Source organism: Anas acuta, chromosome 2, assembly GCF_963932015.1.
Source record: "Anas acuta chromosome 2, bAnaAcu1.1, whole genome shotgun sequence".
In the NCBI taxonomy this organism is placed as follows: Eukaryota; Metazoa; Chordata; class Aves; order Anseriformes; family Anatidae; genus Anas; species Anas acuta.
In genome coordinates this window covers 129,045,740-129,065,044 of record NC_088980.1, presented here as the reverse complement: position 1 = coordinate 129,065,044, position 19,305 = coordinate 129,045,740, and the positions used below count along the sequence as shown (strand labels likewise).

Here is a 19,305-nt window from a genome sequence, read left to right as displayed (position 1 = left end):
ATCGACAAAAGAAATATTTCTACAATGAGTAATTAGCATATGAAATTTAGAATCACAAATTGAAGACCTGCCCACTGGATTTAGAAGAGTTTTAGCATTCATTTTCAGTTGCATATTCTAAGGAAAGTTTCATTACCAAGGATATTAATTGACCATTCTAAAGGCAACCTCAGGAAAAAGCTTTGTTTAAAGTTTTAATAATTGCACTGCTTTGCATTCTCAGGGTTTCACCAAGGAGAGCATCACAGGCCCAGCCACCTGTCCTTCACAGAGACGGGGTCTTCGCTGTGTTCAAGAGGACCAGGCTTTTCCTATGCCAGGCTCTGCCCAGCTCCACAACTCGCCACCCTGCAAAGAGGCACGTCAGTCACACAAGGGGCTGTGGAAGAGCTCTGCCACCCCTGGCATGTTTTACCTTGGCCATTATGGCTGGAATGGGAGCATGCCCAGTCCAAGATGAGGAGAGTGGTGGGTGTAATATTGCCACAGCCTCAGAAGGTGCCCTAACCCCCTTCATCATGTCTTAGGGGTGACACAGGTGACAACTCCATTCTCAGGAGCTTTGGAGTGAGGGGGACCATGACTGCTGCTCTCTGTGTTGAACACAACCCTCATTGTAAATTGTTAGGATTATGCGTAGCCCGTTTAATGGATTGGGCCTTTCTCTTTCATAGACTGTCAAAGGAAACTAGGGAAAAAATTGAAAGCTAAAGCTGGTTTTTACTTCTATCCCGCTCCCATTGCCAACGTGCCAAGTTTCTTAAGTACGTGACTTGTATTCAAAAGATCTTCTAAGAAAGTTCTTGCCTCTGGCATCCCAGGCAACCATGCAGGACAGGCAGGTATTTTCCAGTTTGCTCTTCTAGACCTGAAAAGCCTCACTTTATTTGTTTGGGTTTACATCCTTGATTCCTTCTCACAATATGAGTTTACATATCTAAAACCTAGGCCATAGAAAATGTGCGAGGAGGTAAGAAATACCTTAATTTATTAATTAAGGTAACCTTAATAAGAAATACCTTACTTCCCTGATTTTTTTTTCTATATTTCTGACATAAGATAGTTTTGGGTACTGTTTCTGGTACCCTTCCCTGTATGTGCATATACTAGGGAGCAATCTAACTTGGTGCTGAGCTACATGAAGGAAAAGAAGAAACAGCCTTACAATTAATTAATTTGCCGTTTCCAGTAAATACTGTGGGATTCGTTTGAGAAGTAGATTTTGAAGAGAAGTTCTCTAAAGTCCCACCTAGAAAAGAAACTTTAAAACTCAAAATAATGTTTCTTTTATTCATGCAAGTAATTTGAACCACTCAGACTCACTAGTAAAGAAAAGACATTTTGAGGAAGAACTGTGTTTCACATGACAAATTTGCTGGTTTTTCTTGCAGAGCATGCTATTTTTAAAGTCAGGCTGGTCTTTCATCCCCCGCTGAAAAAGGGTGTAGGGGTCAAAAAAAAACAGAGAAGTATTAACTGGGTAAAGAAGGAACAAGAAGGAACGTGCTGCTTTGTCTCCTGCCTGTCGAGCTTCCTGCAAAGATCATCAGACTGAGGTATGAAAGCTTGTCCACGAGGGACTCGGCCTTTCCCAGGCTTTGTTCCTATTGACCAAGCATTTTCACAAGCAGGTCTGCCACTCTGCTTTTCTAGCTATTTTATCTTAAAAGAAATGCTCTTTTCATATGTAAGCACACCCACCTTCCATCATGAAGCACAACACAGCCCCCCATTTGATATGGGGGGCTCTTAATATCTATTGCTGGGCACAGCCTTAACTTTGCAAAACCTTGAGAAGACCAGCTCAAGGTAAAGATTATTTGCTGTTAGGTAAAAGACAATCAGAGAGCAAAGTGGCTCCGCAAAGCACTGCTGTGTCCCAACGCTCCTCAGTGTACAGAGCCAGTAAGGTTCTGGATATAGTAAGGATATAGTAAGGTGTCTGGATATAGTAAGGTATCTGGATATATAAAGGGGGGGAAGAAGAGAACAAGCAAGAGTCTACCAGGAGCAAAGCTTCTCAATTGGTCAAAGCTACTGCAGGCTCTTGGCAGACATCAAAAAGAGCGCAGAAGATTGACTCAGGCCTCCCAGAGGGAAAAGGCAAGAGCGGATGAGATCAAATAGTTGCAGGAAGGAAAAAGGCTCTTAAGCCGGGAGAAGAAAGGAGGGGATGAAAGCGCCGTTGAGAGAGGCACTGTCAATAGGCAAGCTGTTGGCCTGGAGGTGACTCCTAACCACACCGTGGAGAAGCCAGGCCTGGCATCCAGGGTTGTGCAGTCAGCTGGTGAGGTGGGCAGGAGGCCAGCAATTCCTCAACTACAAGGAGTGTACCCTCCCTGTGCATGTGTATACACATGTGGAAGGTATGTTTGGGAGCAAAATTAGAGAGGAGAGGAGAGGAGAGGAGAGGAGAGGAGAGGAGAGGAGAGGAGAGGAGAGGAGAGGAGAGGAGAGGAGAGGAGAGGAGAGGAGAGGAGAGGAGAGGAGAGGAGAGGAGAGGAGAGGAGAGGAGAGGAGAGGAGAGGAGAGGAGAGGAGAGGAGAGGAGAGGAGAGCCTTGAGAACAGCTAAACACAGTCCAAGGATACTTGATTTTCTTTCTTTTTTAAATTTCTTTTTCAATTTTCACTTCATTATACCGTATTTGTTGCTCATTCAAGATTTACAGAGTCTAGGTGAAAAACTAGGACAAACCATCATTAATGCATTCTTTCACATCCAATAGGGCAAACGATTTTCCGAGATGAGTACATGATGTGCCTAAAAACATTTTAAAGTCATCACCTGCTATCAGACATCCTATTTACCCAACACAGCGTGCTGTTTGTATTTAGTTAATCCTGGTGTTTTAAGGACCTGTTCCAGCTCCTTTCGTATTCAGGCAGGTGGCTACATTTTTGGTGAGGTATTATCATCAAGATTTGTGGGTCAGAGAATAATAACATGCAAAGTCAATGCTCATCCAGCCCTGCTTTGTTCTGTATGACTGACCTTAATACCCTCTATATCCACAGCCCTAGCCTGTGGATGTCAATAAAACGTCCAAGCAGCCAGTCACTCTGCTTTGTTTCATTCAGTTACACAGGAGCAGAAATTGGTACTGCATGAAGAGCTCACAGCAAAATTATCTAAATGCTTAGAGAATAAATTCATTAAAGATTATCATCAATATACTTTAGAAATGCATTTTTACCCTTATCTGCAGATTACAGGGAGAATAATTTTCTACATATCAACATAATAGTCATCACAGGAGTACCTTCTTCCCCCTATTGCTTGTATAACTTCACTATCTTGTAGTCTTGAGAATGCACGTTCTTAGCTTTGTTTTTCTATCCTGTGCATTTTCTTTACATTACATATTTGAATCCTAGAAAATGACTTCTTTTTCACACACAAAATGTACTGTACTTTTACCATTGCAAATTGCAGCTAATAGCACGCAGAGCAAAGGCAGCAGCAGCCTACACTTTGTCCACGGAGTTGTCAGTCATTTCTCAAATAGCGGTGTTATTGGCCTTTTACCTGACCTAAGCAACAAAGTTGGGCACCTCTGGGTTACAATACCTGAACAGATTTTGTCTATAGTGAGTCGGATGCCTCTCCATTAGACTAAAGAAAAAAAAAAATATCTTTCAACAGGGGAGATTTATTTTAGCTGTAAAAAGCTGAACCTTCGTTTTTCTCTCTCCTTGTCGTATATATAAACCTCTATCTTGGACCAATATAAACACTCTAGAACCTTATTACTTAACCCCTGTTATATTCCCTAAGTGGATATGTATGGCTAATTATTTATGATGGATATAAGTGCTTCACATTTGAAGACAACCTTTGCATAATTTACTTAACTGTTGTACAAATTGGTAAAAATTAAAAGATCACAAAAATCACCTTTTGGGCATACAAATACATGATTAACTGGGGACTAAAATAATTCTTCAGTGTTTTTCCACTTCTCACTTTCTCTCTAAGACTAATTCAGGTAACATCATGCCATGACATTTTCCTCTAAACTGAAAAAAAAAAAAAAAAAAGGAACTCAAACTGTCCCGTGAACAACTTATTTTTTATTTTTATTTTTTCTATTTTGTTCACTTTCTAAAATACTCTTTTAGCTTCACAGGACTTGCAATCCTTTCAAGGAATTTCAGATGTTTTCATAACTCCTTCACCAGAAGGGAGCTCAGTAGCAGGTTCAGGAGCTCAGCATTCTGAAACCACCTCAAAGAGCTGGTGGCCTAATTAAAAATAATAATAATAAAGAAAAAAGGATAACAGACTGCAGAGAAGGTATTCATCCCAGACAAAGTAGTTCACACGTGTTGTTCCTGTGTCTGAATTTCATCGACCTATCTGCCCCAATCATTTTATCTCACCCACTTCTATTTCTTGCAAACACACAGAAGAGGCCATCGTAACACAACGCAGGTGTGTGTTTAGCACAGCTCTACATCTCCATCTGCAAGGTGATAAAGAGATAGCCTTGACTTAAACAACCTGGTGAAGAAGTTGGGAGGGCAGACTTTAAAAGTGCTGCTAGATAAAACAATGTTGCTTTCAGAAAGGACAGTGTCTATTTGCAAATCTTGGCAAAAGTAAGTTCAAATTAGTTTTAGATAAAAGATTTGTGCCACAAGTCTGCTGTCAAATTAATGTCATACTAAATGCATGACTAAATGCACATACTAAAGTTTTATAAAAAGTCAAACACCTGATTAAGAACAGGTAAAACTAATACCTCAATAAGACTGCACCTGCAGTTCTTGAAACTAAAAATTTGGTCACATTTTCATTAAGAACTGAAATAGAACAAAACTGATGCACATGAAATGCATGTGCAGTTGACACCTTCACCTGCACAGCCTGAGGACAGATCAGCCCTTCCAAACCCACAGAGCTCTGCAATACACGAGACACCTAAGCACTTACGTTAATAAATAATAGGGTTGGACACTGGGCTATAAACAACAAATAAAGCTCTCCCTTTGATCTTTGTAAAATATTTAATGAAATCTCCCACAACTGAGTGACAAAAATATTACAAAACTGAACTTCAAAGATAGACCTTTCCTCCAATTATCAAAAACACTAACTTATGTTTCCCTTTGAGCTAGACTTCGCTACTTTTATGCAGGATGAGTAGCTCTACTGTGTGTTCAGTCTCATTACCTTGTTAACTCTAATTGCTGAGCTTAATTTACATTTAGCAAATCTCACACTTTCTTGAAAAAGAAGAAAATGACAGGGACTTAACAACAGAGGTAATATAAACGGAGTATCAGAAAATCTATTCTGTATTTGCAGCTTGCAGTTCCTCAGCTACATCAATAATGATTACTTTTAAGTCTTCTTCAGATATTTATATTTAATAATTTTCACAAATGAGAACTGCTGTAATATTTGTTGTTTCAACACATAGAAAAATTGTTGGAAGTAACATCTAGACAGACCCATCTTCACTTTAGTATTTATTAACTAATTCATAATTATAGACAAATACATGTGATATTAGTCCAACATGCAGATGACAGAGGCTGGTGCTTAGAAAGATGCATTCATGCATCTTGAGTCACTCTGATCCACTAGTAGATGATGATCTGTCGATGCATTATGCCTTCATTTCGTGGATGACAGGAGAACATTTAAATAGTTCATTCTGCTCTATGTTAACCTGGTCAGTGTTTCAGCCATCTCTCTTGGAATTCGTTGCTTTGGATAAATCCTTCTGTACACTTTTCTGTTTTAACACATGTAAATGCAAACACAGTCATTGTTCTGTTCTTCAGGGATTCTTCTTCTTGCTTTTCTGTTCTGCCTTAAGCTCTTTTGCATTGCATCTGGACCCCAATGCTGTTAACATTTCTACTGTCGTCAGGTTGGCTCCTTTCATTATCAATCGATCTCCATCAGCTGCAAAGGAAAGAAATTTCAAGAACTCAAAGTCTAAGCCACAATTACTTCAGCGTGCAGTTGTGTTTTGTATACATAAATCCAAATACCCTGTTCATCTTGTCTGATTAGAAGGTAGTCCACTTACCACAAAATCTTATTATGCAACAAACAAATATATTAAAGTGCACTGAATGAGCCTGTGATCTTTATTTCTGCACTGCATTATTCAAAAATAAACATTTTTTCTAGATTTATCTATGGTAAGAACATATATTTCATAAAAGTGCCTCACATTATACCCTCAAAGTTATCTAACAGAAGGTACTGCTATGCATAATTTCCACACATGGTATAGCACTTTAGCAGCATGTTGTATATGGTCCATTTAACTTACTTCTTTAGCCCAAACAGTGAATTGTTTTACACAATCTGGCAGTTATAACATCAGAAAGTACAGACCACTAGGATTTCTAAAATTCTGAGCACAATCAAACATAGCACTTTAAAACAGGAAGGGAGCATTAGAAACTAAGGGCAGTACCTAAGTTAATTTTTACAAGATTTGCAAACATAAAAGATGTATCCAAACCTATATAATGCAATGCCATGCAGGTCACCCAAGTTCCAATAACAGTTGCCAACTGCAAGGACTGCAAACTTTACTTGGAAAAAATCGTCTCTTAGTGAAGAGTTCAGAGCTCTTGGCATTAGTGAAATAAATTGGTTTTGTTTTACACTAGAAAACATTAAGCTTTACTGCTTATGTCTTAATACATCACAGTTAGAGTCATGGATGGGAAAGGCAGAGGCATGGGGGAGGGAGAAACAACCATTGTCAACACTAAAATAATTTGGCTTTCCTCAGCAAAGTGAAGTACGTTCAGCACTTATGGCATTTCTAGTGACTCACTAAATATATGAAAGCTTAAAGAAAAGCGGGTAACAGGAAAAAATAATAATGAAAACTTTAATAGGCTACATGCCATATTGGGCCATTACAGCACAGCAGGAAAGAAGATGCAGCCAGAGAAAAGGACAAAAGCAGATTACAGCCATCTGTTCATAGCCTTGAATCTGGGCTGCTTCCAGAACTGAGGAAATTTCCACCATCGTCCCTTCCTCCTCACTGTACTCTCAAAGCAAACCAAGAAATTCATTGTACTCCAGTTGACCTCATTTTGCAAGGCCACCTGCACACGTATGGTCTTATATGAGCAGTTCCTTCAAGCTACACAGCAAGTTGCTCAGTTGTATAAGCAGCTGAAAGTATTAAACTTTTCTATTCTCAAGACCAAGATGCCTCCACCACAGGTAAAAAAAAATAAATAAATTACAAAGTGAACAGATTCTTACATCAAAACAAAGCTACACGTCCTTCCCTGGAACTCTGTTACTGCACAAGCAGACTCAACCCTACCAGGTCTAACTAGCACAAAGACATACATGCATGTTTCTATATATATCAAACCATCAGCGACTCCCTCTTCCTTTTTTCCTCCCTGCTGCACATTTAGGTGTAAACCAGAACCAAAAACAAGAAACCACAGCAAAAAGTATCATAAAGGAGACGGTAACGCTGTAAAGACACAAACTTGGAAGGTTTTTTTTGCAAGGATTCAAAAAGAGCTCCTTACCAAACATAACATCGACAAGTGGTTCAGACCCATCGTGTCTCACATCCGCAGTCACCTCGCAGTTCCTGTTGGTGGCTTGTATTTTTTTACGGCTTATACATTCAAGAAATTTTCTGGAAGATAAAGATATACTGAGTACACTGTAGGGAGAAGTTCAGCAAACACATGGAAGATATTTTAAAAACTGATTTGAACAGCTTGACATGGCAGGGTGACAAAAGCGTAAACATAATGGAATTTGTATTTAATAGTTTCAGACGTACTCTTTATGGTTTTTTTTATTAGGATTTTTATTTATTTGGATTTTTATTTTTATGAGGATTTTTTCGTTTGGATTTTTATTTGTGAAAATCCACACGGATGTTCCTTATACACTTAACACGTAGAAAGAACTTCGCAAAACTTCAAGGCGTTTCTCCCAGCTGGGTTACTAACAAGTTATGTCAATTAACTTGGGGTTAATTGAAGTAACCCCAAGGTCGTTGTGCCCCCCCCAGCTCCTCAGCGCAGGCCCAGGTCCCCCCCCTCGGCGCAGGCCCGAGGCCCAGGGCACACCAACGCCGCCGGGGGGCCGGGGCTGCCTCACAGCCCCCCGGCGCCCCTCACCTGGTGCTCTCCACGTTGGACTCGAAGGGGCAGAAGCGCACCACGATGCTCTTCACCGGCCGCAGCACTACGTTGATCTTGGTCGCCATCTTCTCGCCGCCCCTCTACTACAACTCCCAGCAGCCCCCTCGCGGACGAGGGCAATGGGCGGGCGGGCTGTCTGCCGCAAGGCCGCCTGGGAAATGTAGTCCGCGAAGCGCTGAGACGGCCTCTCCCCCGGGTATTCCTACGAGCCTCATTTAATGATCTGGGGTTGATACAGGCTGTATTTGTGTATAGTTAAAGGAGAGAGGCCAACTGACTCTTCTTTCGTCTGTGCAATGCCCAAAATCCCTATTTAGACATGGATTTAAGTACCCAAACATAAGCAGCATAAACCTAAGGTGTGAAGGTCTACTCGAGCAGAAACCATTGCAGTCATAGCCCCAAGTCTTTGGACTGACCTGCCCCTAAGCAGTGTCTGATCTGAGATGTGCCAACAGCAGCTGGCTGCCCTACCGCAAAGGGATTACACCTTATGATTTCCACTTGTTCTGATCATATTCCCTGTTACAACTTCTTAATTGGAGTAGTTATTTTAATATATTATAGGTGTGACAGTGATCCTCCAATGATACTAAAAAGAGGGGAAAAAAAAGTATATGGAAAGAGGTAATATTTTTGTTAGTCCAGTAAAGTTAGAGAAAAAAGGCAAGCTTTTGACATAAAATTGACATAAAGGATCTGCTCAGGGCGCCAGTAGCACTTAAAATTGTGTACCATAAGCAGAGGTTATGGAATAAAACAGGGAAGCTATCGTATTTTATCCATTCATTTAAGAAGTAAGGTTGCTTGTGAAGTCTGTATTTATTTATTTATTTATCTATTTGTATTTATTTTACTTTTACTTCTATCCTTATTAGGTGACAGATTTTGATGTCATTCAGAAGTACTGTAGTTTATTCAATATGATTGAGTAACTGAGGATATTAATGAGGATAAATATAACGGGTAGGCAATATGACCAAGGATACGTTAGAGGAAATATTTTGGAATATATCAACCAGAAGAGATGCATTTTGTATTGGAAGTGAATACATTTTTTTTTTTTTTCTGATGGGTTATGTAATACACAATAAATGTTTGTTCATTGTCTTTTGTAAAAACAAGGAGTTCTGTTTGAGGAACAGGAGTTGTGAAAACTCCCTGCTGAAGTAAGGAGCTGTATAATGCTTGGCTAGACACTATGAAAATTCTTTTGCTTAATGTAACAAAAAAGAGGACCCCCCCCCCCCCCTTCTCTCCTTCTGCATCTGTTGCCTCTTTTGTTTAAAGACACCGCTGCAAAGCTCATGTAACCATCTCCTGATAAGTTGCTAACCTAGTGTATCAACATCTTGCCTTCCTGTCTCACGCTGGGCCAACATGACCAAATAAAAAAAAGAAGTTGAACCACAATGCCAAGGAAGACTATGGCCTTCATCTTCATGACCACCAGAGGGACAGAGACGAGCCCCTAGCAACAGTGCGCGCAGTCGCAGAATATACCAGGATGCGCTGCGTAATCCCGGAATTACCAAGATATAAAAAGGGACCCTGGGGGGGAGTGAGGTGCGTGCCGTTGGTGGAGCCGAGACTCCCCGGCCGCCCAGCGCTGTTTTGCTTGCTGTTGCTTACTCAGTAAATTCCTTTCTATTATTAATGCAATGCTCTCTGAAAATTAATTAAGGGGGCAACTTATAACAAATTTGGTGCCGTGACTCAGATGAAGGCAATCTGATTGAAAGACCTTCGGAGGGGGCGCCCTGCTGATTTCAGCGGCCTTCGCTAGGACTACTTTCATTCAAATCCTTCACTGACGAACCCTAAATTCGGCAGCAAGCAAATAAAGCCGGCAACCCCTAGTAATCTTTGTGCATGAAGACTGAACGAAGATTCAGGAGTGAGTAAGTATAGGCCGGTGATCCATTCGGTTGGGGTTGGGTATCCTGGAGCGTAGCGTTGTGAGACGTCCAATTGCGGACGAAGCGAGTGCGGACCCCTCGGTAGTGCGGTTCCCACATCCCGCGAGGGACTGGGCCACGAAAAGGGGGAAGCGATTTGTGTGTGTGTGTGTGAAGGCGCTCCAGAAGATGGGACAGAAGAAGAGTAAGCCTTCTGGTCCCATGGGCGGGGTAACATCTGATGTTAGGTTACCCCGGGATTAATGATTAAAAATTGGGAGGATTCCCCTTTTAGGCGGGGAAGAAATAAAGTAAAAATGATACATTATTGTGTTGAAGTTTGGGGTGATAAACAGATTTGAGGAGACCACCTTTACTGGCCTGTATTTGGGTCCTTTGAAGATTGGGTTTGCCAGGCCCTAAATATTTATGTAAACTCAAAGGAACCTTTTAGTTTGGAAGAAAGTGAATATGCACATTTGTGGATCAGCTCAGAAACTCGAGCCAATTTATATCCTCTAAAAGAAAAAGGAGGGAATGAGAGGCACAAGAAAAACCGAGAATTAGAGACCCCAGCCCCGCTGCCTCCCTATATTTCACCACCACCATCTGCAGCCCCTCCGACTCCCGGGCTTCCTAATCTGCAACCCCAGGGAGACTCTGATAGCGACTCTGACTCTAGCGCTTAGGGACCAGTGACTAGGAATATGTGGCCGTCCCCATTAACTCCGGGGACGTCCAAGATTTTAAGAAAGACAGGAGGAGGGTAAGCGAGCTTTAATGGCAACTGCCATAATGTTTCCAGCTGCTGAGGAATAATTCTAACTGGAATAATAACTGTACATTGCATATTGTATATATAAAAGCCCGGGCATTCTTGTTAAAGTGTTCTTTTATACATATGTTAATATGTAAATATGTAAATATAAGAACTGCCATTGAGGAGTATGTCTAAGGGAACAAAATTTGCCCAGGCATATTATCGGCTCATCAGGTTTAAATGTTCCCAGTGTAATTGTCTACAGGCAGTTAATTTACAGTGGTCTGATTTTACTTGTGTATCTATATATTGTGGATTTTGGAGGGATTGGGATTGACTAGTAAAGAGCTTCTAGGAAAACGGTGGAATATTAACCACTGTAGATTACAATAGGAAAAGTTCAAAGCAAAGAAATCCCGAGGAAAAGCCTCCTAGGATGTATACTAACACATTGGAGGGATATAGTGGGGTGAGAGTGTACAGAGAGTAAAAGAACTCTTATCAAATATTGTAATCAGTGGTGGCCACTTTATAAACTAGAGGATGGAGTGGAGTGGCCCCTAAATGGAAGTATTAATTATAACACCATATTACAGTCAATGTTGTTTTTGTGGAAAGAAGGAAAACAGGATGAAATGTTGTATATTGATGTTGTTTCAGCATCTTGGAGGGAAAAGGTACGGAATTAAGTTGGCCCCTGACTGAGCCTTTGATGTCGGCATTAGAAAAGTAAAGGCTAGAGAAAGATAAAGGAAGTGTTAAAAGGTTTGTTGAAAGTGTTAAAGGTATTCGAAGTTGAATGAGCAGGGAAAGGTGATGTAGGCATTGTCTAAGTAACAGTCTAGAAGTTTTGGTATATTTGCATATTTGCTGTGGTGTTTGTTCAGTTTCCCAAGCATCGGGGAGGGGGGAACAGCCTGCTCCACCAGGGGCCTCTCCAGCGGCCGCAGGGGGACTTCGGCTCCAGCGCCTGGAGCGCCTCCTCCCCCTCCTTCTGCACTGACTTTGGTGTCTGCGGGGGGGTTTCTCGCTCTCCCAACTGCTGTTGAGCAGCAGGTTTTTGTTTGTTTCTTTGTTTGTTTGTTTGGATTGGCTCTGGGCAGCAGTGGGCCCCTTTAGGGCCAGATGAAATTGTCCCTTATCTACCACGGGGAGGTTTCTGTTTTTTTTTTTTTTTTTTTTTTTTTTTTCACGGGGGCTGCCACTGCAGTTTCCCACCCCCCACATCCCTCACACCCCCCGAACCTTGCCATCAAACCCAATATACTGGGGCAGCTAAGTCATTACTGACTTGTAAAGTATCAGGAATTAAATTAACTAATGAAACCCTAAATGTGATGGGGGTAGAAGGGACTGGGATAACAGTGCCACTTTTGGGGGATACCAAGCTGAGACTAGGGGATAAAATGATCACTGGGCGATTATTGTATGTATCCAAGGCAGAGACTAACTTGTTGGGAAGGGATTTGATGATTAAATTGGGCATTCAAATAGTAAATTGTTAGACTGGAATAACAGTGTTATTAATGGAGTGCTCTCTGGCCCTGAGAGCAAACATACATGTATATTCACCTCTGACTGGAAAGACCCTGAAATGGGGGCGGAAGCAACAATATAGGTGGACAATTTTACCTCAGGGGTTTGCAGGGCCACCTATCTATTTGGGTAAATTCTAAAAAAGATTTTGGAGCAATTACAACCTCCCAAGGAGGTATTCATGTTACAAATATGTGGATCATTTTAAGGAAAATCGATACTCCCTGATGGGAGAGAAATGCTGAATAAAGTGATAATGAGGCAAATATTAACTGTTTTACATCAGAAGAGTCATTGGGAGGTGCAAGCAATGTGTGATGTTGTTCTAAGAAAGCATGTCTGTGTAGGAATATATATTTTAGGGAAGCACACATGCAGAGGATGTACTATATGTCAAAAGGTAAATAAAAAGGCCTTCTGTAACCTATCTAGAGGGGAACGGGAGCCAGGGCTTTGACCTTTCCAAAGAATACAGGTAGACTTTACTGAGTTACTCGTTTGTCCTAATTGACCACGTGACTGAATGGGTGTAAAGCTTTACTGCAAGGATCAAAGCAGGCCTTAGAGATTGAGTGGGATTTTCACAGCCCCTGGCACCCCTCCTCTTCTGGAAAGGTAGAGCGAATGAATGGTGAAATTAAGAAACAACTAACAAAACTTGTGCTGGAAACTAAGGCTTCTTGGGTAAAATGCTTACCCCTTGCACTGTTAAACATATGGACACAGCCCAGAACTGATGTAGGAATTTCTCCTTTTGAAATGCTATATGGTATGCCCTATGACTTGGAATTGCCACTCGATCACCCTCAATTCTAATTAAGACTTGGAAAGAGACTGCTTTAACACCACGATGGGGAAGGCCCCTATGTTGTTTTGCTTACCACAGAAACGGCTGTTCGAACTGCGGAGAAAAGATGCACGCATGCCAGCCGTGTGAAAGGACCAATCCAGGAAGGTAAGTGGGAGGCAGCTCCAGGCCCTGACAACTTGAAGCTGACACTAAGACGGACTCGATAAGTATTGTATATTATCTGCGTATCGTGAGAAGGGGAGGAGGCCCTGTTTCAAAGGCTCCCTAGTAGGTTCCCTTGAAGAACACTGCTGCTGCCAAGAAGAACCGATACCTTGTAGTTCGCTGCAACCGAACTGACAAGCGAGGCAGAGAAGTGAAAACGGTGGGGGACTGAGGGGCCGACAACTTAGATGGGCTCCAACCACCTCCTACGATACATGGGAGTCAGTATCATCATTTTGGTCAGCTATGGGTCTGCGCATCCCCATCAGCCTTTTAAATGGAGCTTGATCAGATGGAAGGATCAATTCGTCATCCAGCAAACAACGACAGCGGGTGCTCCCGGTTTCCGCATCACATTATGTGACCTGGTGTCAGTGCAGCCATGCTTTAACCGATCAGGATTTTATTTCTGCCCAAGTTCTAACCCAGGAAAGGGGTACTGTAATTACCCGAACATGTATTATTGTGCATACTGGGGGTGTGAAACCATTGCTACGGACTGGACACTCGGGGCTGGTTGGAATAAATTCTTACAAGTAGGATATGGGCCGCAAGGTTGTAACCAACAAGCACGTCCCCGTTACAGGTGGTGAGGGCATGGTATAGGGTATACAGGAACCTTCCATGGAAATAAAGAAATTTGCAAGGTTCTATATATAAATATAACAAACTTGGATGATACTAGCTGGGTACTAGGGAAAATGTGAGGTGTCAGATTTTACAAACACAGAACTGATAGGGGAGGACTCATACTAATAAAAAGGAGGATGCCGATAGGCCCCAGGCAGTAGGACCAAATGAGGTATTGTCAGAAAATGTCCAGGGAATCCAGCCTGCGGAAAATACTACACTTCCAACCCTCGGCAGCCCTACGAGCTCAGGTAAAGCCGAGAATGATAACATAGCTGAGAATAACATATGGGGGGGGGGGTCATGAGTGCCAGCTACCAATTATTAAACAAAACAAACCCAAATGTAACAAAACACTGTTGATTATGCTTTAGTATAAGGCCTTCATATTATGATGAAGGCCTTATACTAAAGGCCTATACTAAAATCCCCAGGATTCCCGATAGCATCCCTCCCACACAAACGAGAACAACCCTCTACAATGCAGTTGGGGAAAAGACATAAGGGTAACACTAACACAAGTCACTGGAGGTGGTAGGTGTGTGTGCACAGTTCCTAGTGGGAAGTGTCACCTACGTAATATCATGGAGAATGGAAAACAATCAGCCGAGTGGTTAATCCCAGCCAACAACGCTAGGTGGGTTTGTTTGTGAGTGGGCATAACTCCTTGTCTATCACTAAAACTCTTTAATGCGTCTCGTGATTTCTGTATACAGGTGATAATTATACCAAGGATTCTGTACCACCCTGAGGATTATATGTACACCCAGACACAGTGGAAAGTCATCATCTGGAAAGACGGGAACCATTCACGGCTCTAACTTTGGCCACCCTAATAATCCTGGGAGGAGCTGGAGTGGGGACCAGGGTAGCCTCATTGGTTAAACAAAATCAAGAATTTACTTCCTTATGCATTGCTGTGGACGAGGACCTGACCCAAATTGAACAATCCATCTCGGCCCTGGAAAATCTATCAGGTTGCTTTCAGAGGTAGTGTTACAAAATCATAGGGGATTAGATTTGGTATTTTTTTACAACAGGACGGGCTGTGTGCAGCCCCGAAAGAGGAATGCTGTGTGTATGCTGATCACGCTGGAGAGGTAAGAGATACAATGGCAAGACCCAGGGAAGGGTTGAAAAAAAAAGGAAGCGGGAGAATGAAGCCCGACAGAGCTGGTATGAGTCTTGGTTTAATTGTTCACCTTGGCCTACTACTTTATTATCAACAATAACAGGACCTTTGTTGTTCTTAGTAATAGCACTAACTTTTGGACCATGTATTTTTAATAAAATGATTGCGATTGTAAAGGGACATTTAGAAGCGGCACATTTAATGCTCATACATGCCAGATACGAGCCAATAAGTACCAACGAAGAAGTCGAGGAAACATTAGTTCTTAGTAGCCAGGCATTGCAGAGCTTCAATGAACAAAATGAGTAACTAAAAGAAAAAGGAGGGATTGTAATACACAATAAATGTTTGTTCATTGTCTTTTGTAAAAACAAGGAGTTCTGTTTGAGGAACGGGAGTTGTGAAAACTCCCTGCTGAAGTAAGGAGCTGTATAATGCTTGGCTAGACACTATGAAAATTCTTTTGCTTAATGTAACAAAAAAGAGATCCCCCCCCCCCTTCTCTCCTTCTGCATCTCAGTTGCCTCTTTTGTTTAAAGACACTGCTGCAAAGCTCATGTAACCATCTCCTGATAAATTGCTGACCTAGTGTATCAACATCCTGCCTTCCCATCTCACGCTGGGCCAACATGACCAAATAAAAAAAAGAAGTTGAACCACAATGCCAAGGAAGACTATGGCCTTCATCTTCACGACCACCAGAGGGACAGAGACGACCCCCTAGCAACAGTGCGCCCAGTCGCAGAATATACCAGGATGTGCTGCATAATCCCGGAATTACCAAGATATAAAAAGGGACCCTTGCGGGGGTGAGGTGCGCGCCGTTGGTGGAGCCGAGACTCCCCGGCCGCCCAGCGCTGTTTTGCTTGCTGTTGCTTACTCAATAAATTCCTTTCTATTATTAATGCAATGCTCTCTGAAAATTAATTAAGGGGGCAACTTATAACAGGTTAGATACCCAGTCTTTAAACAAAGGTTTTAGATATTCGTGGGGTTGGTGTAAGCTCTATATTTTCCACTAGATGGCAGAAACCTCCTTGATAAATTGTTGCAATGGTCTCATTACTTTGTTCTGCTCAATGCTATTGAGATCTTATTACGGATTAGGGATACAACGGAATAAACCTAGTAGTAATGGCATTTGAACACGTTGTGAATTTTTATTTTAATATTCAATACAGGCCTGTTTTTCCAATCTTCAGGAAATGCATTGAATATCTAGCATCCTTTGTAAAGGGTAACCTATTCTCAGAAGCTTATTTTTGTTTATTGGAAGTCCTCTGTGTTCTTTTTTAATTACACAGTTATTGAGAAAAATCATTCTCTTCACTGAGATTTAGCCAATAGAAATTAAATAGTAAAACTAAACTCAGAGGAGTCAATACAGTTTTAATGTTTTTATTCTCTCTCTTTCTCTCTCATTTTTTTAATCATAGTCTTTCCATTATGGGAAAACAATACATTTATTTGAAATGTCTTTTGAAAGAATCTCTATAACCAACATATGGCTGATGTTAATAGAATTTTTTTCCTGAGTAAGATATAAAGGAACAGATCCAGGACCAGGTAAATGGAATACTTTATACTTAGTAGGTAAAAGTAACTTACAAAATGTCAATATATCTTTCTTTATCATAACACAAAGAGCTTGATCTATTCCACTTAAAATCTGTAGCAAAATTTCCATCAGATTCTGTGATAGCACTGAAGGAACAGCATCAGCAAAGGACTGAAGAAGAAAGAATGATCACTGATTTTTCTAAGGGCTTTGCTCTACACATTGTTTGTACTATGACACTCACTGACTTCAAAATAGCATGGCAAAAATATTTTATATTTCCTCCTATTGTATTTTGATAGTAATTTAGTGTAGGCTGTCTAACTTATGCTGCACAGTTAAATGAACAAAAAAAATGTGTTTTATTTTTTCTTTTTTTTTTTTTTCTTACCAGGAATTTGTCAGCAGTGAAAAATACATCTTTCCTATTAAGCGATCTGTTTAGAATAACTGAAAACCATTTCTGCCTTTTAAAACTTATTTATTTATTTATTTATTTTGAAGACTGGGAGATTTGCAGTAACATGAAAAAACAGGTATATGTAAGCAGAAAGGTTCTATGCTATTTTCAAAGAATAGAATGTGTCTGTGAATGGAAACCAAGGGACTGTGTATCCTTCCTTACATGTTGACAAGCAAGTTTTTTTCTACACACACTCTAGATGCAATAATTTTAGCTTATGATAATTCTGGTGAAAGTGTGCTAACTTTTATAGGAAATAAATTAGATAGGTAGCCAGCAAGGTGACACAGCTATTAAAAAGAACAGCATTTCTTCATCTGCTTTTAAGCCCAGGCGGTAGTTAACCCCAGTATGTTCAACTACTCTCAATTTATACCAGAGTAATTCCAACTGACCTCTGAAGCACAACATTTAAATTCCTTTTCAGAAAAACTGATGATTTGTCCATGAGGGACCTTGAATCAGTCCCTCCAACTCAAGCAAGTAATCTGGGAACAGTCAAACATCTGCATTTGAGACTGTTCTCCAGGGACGTTTGGAAACTGAATGATTCATGATTCTTATACCTGGTGATGATACACATTCCCAAAGCATAGTAACATGAAGAGGCATGAAAGATACAATATTATAATAGAAATAATTTTAATATTCCTTTCACCAGGCTGATCATTTTTATTATAAACGTTGCCTCATCCCAAGTCTACAGCTTTTCATGTCATTAGTTTCACTGAAGTGTAGTCATGAGCCTGTAGATGATTTATATCTAGGCACCATATATAGCAAGGAAAAAAATGCAGCCACCTTTTACACTTTAATTATGAAGATGGGCAGAAAAAGACCATCACATTAATTATAGTCAGTCAATTTTCATCTTTTCTCATTAATCCTCACTGTTCTCCTAGATCCAGGGAGGATTCTTTTCTTTACTTATCACATTCCTGTTCTGTAATGTTTTATGACTATAGAAAGGCCCACATTTCAGAGGTCTTGGTGTCTGATGTCTCCATAGTTTGGACATGTTTGGTTTTAGCATCTTGGCTAAGGCTTTTGATTACTCTGAATGTGAACTGAAGCTCATTTCTTCCCTTTAAATCTGGTGATCTTTCAGTTTCTTCTTCTAAAACACTGCATGACAGAGGGCTCTCAAGGCTTCTTTTCAGGTATGGTATTGTACCTCAATGCACTTGGTTCTGCAGTTGGTTCTGTGGTTGGCCGCAGCTGATTCCTTACTCTGCATGTTCATCCTTTTTTTTTCTGTCTGAGTCTTATCACAAATAGGGATAGGTGCAGCATTTAGCAAGCAAAATTTCATGTCCACACATCCAGCTGTAACACTGTGTAGTCTAGGAATAAAATTTAATGCTGCCTTCAGGGAGGTAGCCACTGCTAAGAAGAAGAGAGGCAACACAAGTCCAGCAGCCTGCCTGTTTTGTACTGAGGTGATGCTCCCAGGCGGCCACCCAGAAGAAGCTCTTGGAGGAAGAAAATGCACTGCACCTGCAGTGCAGAACGAGTTGTTTTTTTTTTTTTCCAGGAAAATTAAAACATTCCAACAGGAGTGATGTCATGAGGCCTATCCTTGTAAGAACTATGGACAGAGAAGGTCAAGATCACAGAGGGCTTGTAGGAAGTCGTTATAAAATACTAGTGCCATGCTGAAGGACGGGATGAATCCTCTACTGTACTGGAGCAGCACTGGTTATTGTACTAAGTCATAAAAATATAAACCAATCCATGTTTTTGTCTTGTTTTGTTTCTTCCTTTGAACTGGATATTCTTACACCATATGCCAGTTATTGAATTTTTAAAATGTTTCCCCAAAGAAGAGTTCATAAAGATCCTTTATGCCTCTTAAAATCATAGAAGTTAAACATGGTTTTATGCTAATAGTACTACTGAATTTGTGTATCATTAATAAACCAACTAACAGTTGAATGCTGTTAATGTGGTTTTCAGAAGCAAAATTAAACTCAACCAACAAAAGTGCTGCTTAAAACGAGCTTGGTTTACAGTTCATTCTGAAATAGTAACTGCATATCATTTAAGAAAAGCTTTTACAGGAGTGAATAAACAGATTCCCTGGTTGCTCTTTACTCCTCTGCAAACATGTATTTCTGTTGCCTGAGGTTGCCAATTGCCAGCAGAAATGTTT

At 40.8% G+C, this 19,305-nt stretch overlaps 1 protein-coding gene across 1 annotated transcript; it reads right to left on the bottom strand.

Moving 5' to 3' along the window:
- Positions 1 to 5,460: 5,460 nt before the first annotated feature.
- Positions 5,461 to 8,295, bottom strand: MRPL53 (mitochondrial ribosomal protein L53). Its single transcript, XM_068672169.1, has 3 exons — positions 8,138 to 8,295; positions 7,532 to 7,644; positions 5,461 to 5,915 (listed from the first exon to the last, which is right to left on the bottom strand). The coding sequence occupies exons 1-3, from the start codon at positions 8,224 to 8,226 to the stop codon at positions 5,788 to 5,790; spliced, it is 330 nt and encodes a 109-aa protein (XP_068528270.1). The 5' UTR covers positions 8,227 to 8,295; the 3' UTR covers positions 5,461 to 5,787.
- Positions 8,296 to 19,305: the final 11,010 nt, after the last annotated feature.

Bases quoted from the DNA above. Each gene is read 5' to 3' on its own strand.
- MRPL53 (XM_068672169.1), bottom strand. From the start codon at position 8,226: ATGGCGACCAAGATCAACGTAGTGCTGCGGCCGGTGAAGAGCATCGTG. The intron at 7,645-8,137 runs GTGAGGGGCGCC...TTTATCTTCCAG, and splicing joins TCCAACGTGGAGAGCACCAG to AAAATTTCTTGAATGTATAA. The intron at 5,916-7,531 runs GTAAGGAGCTCT...TTTCCTTTGCAG, and splicing joins ACTTGTCGATGTTATGTTTG to CTGATGGAGATCGATTGATA.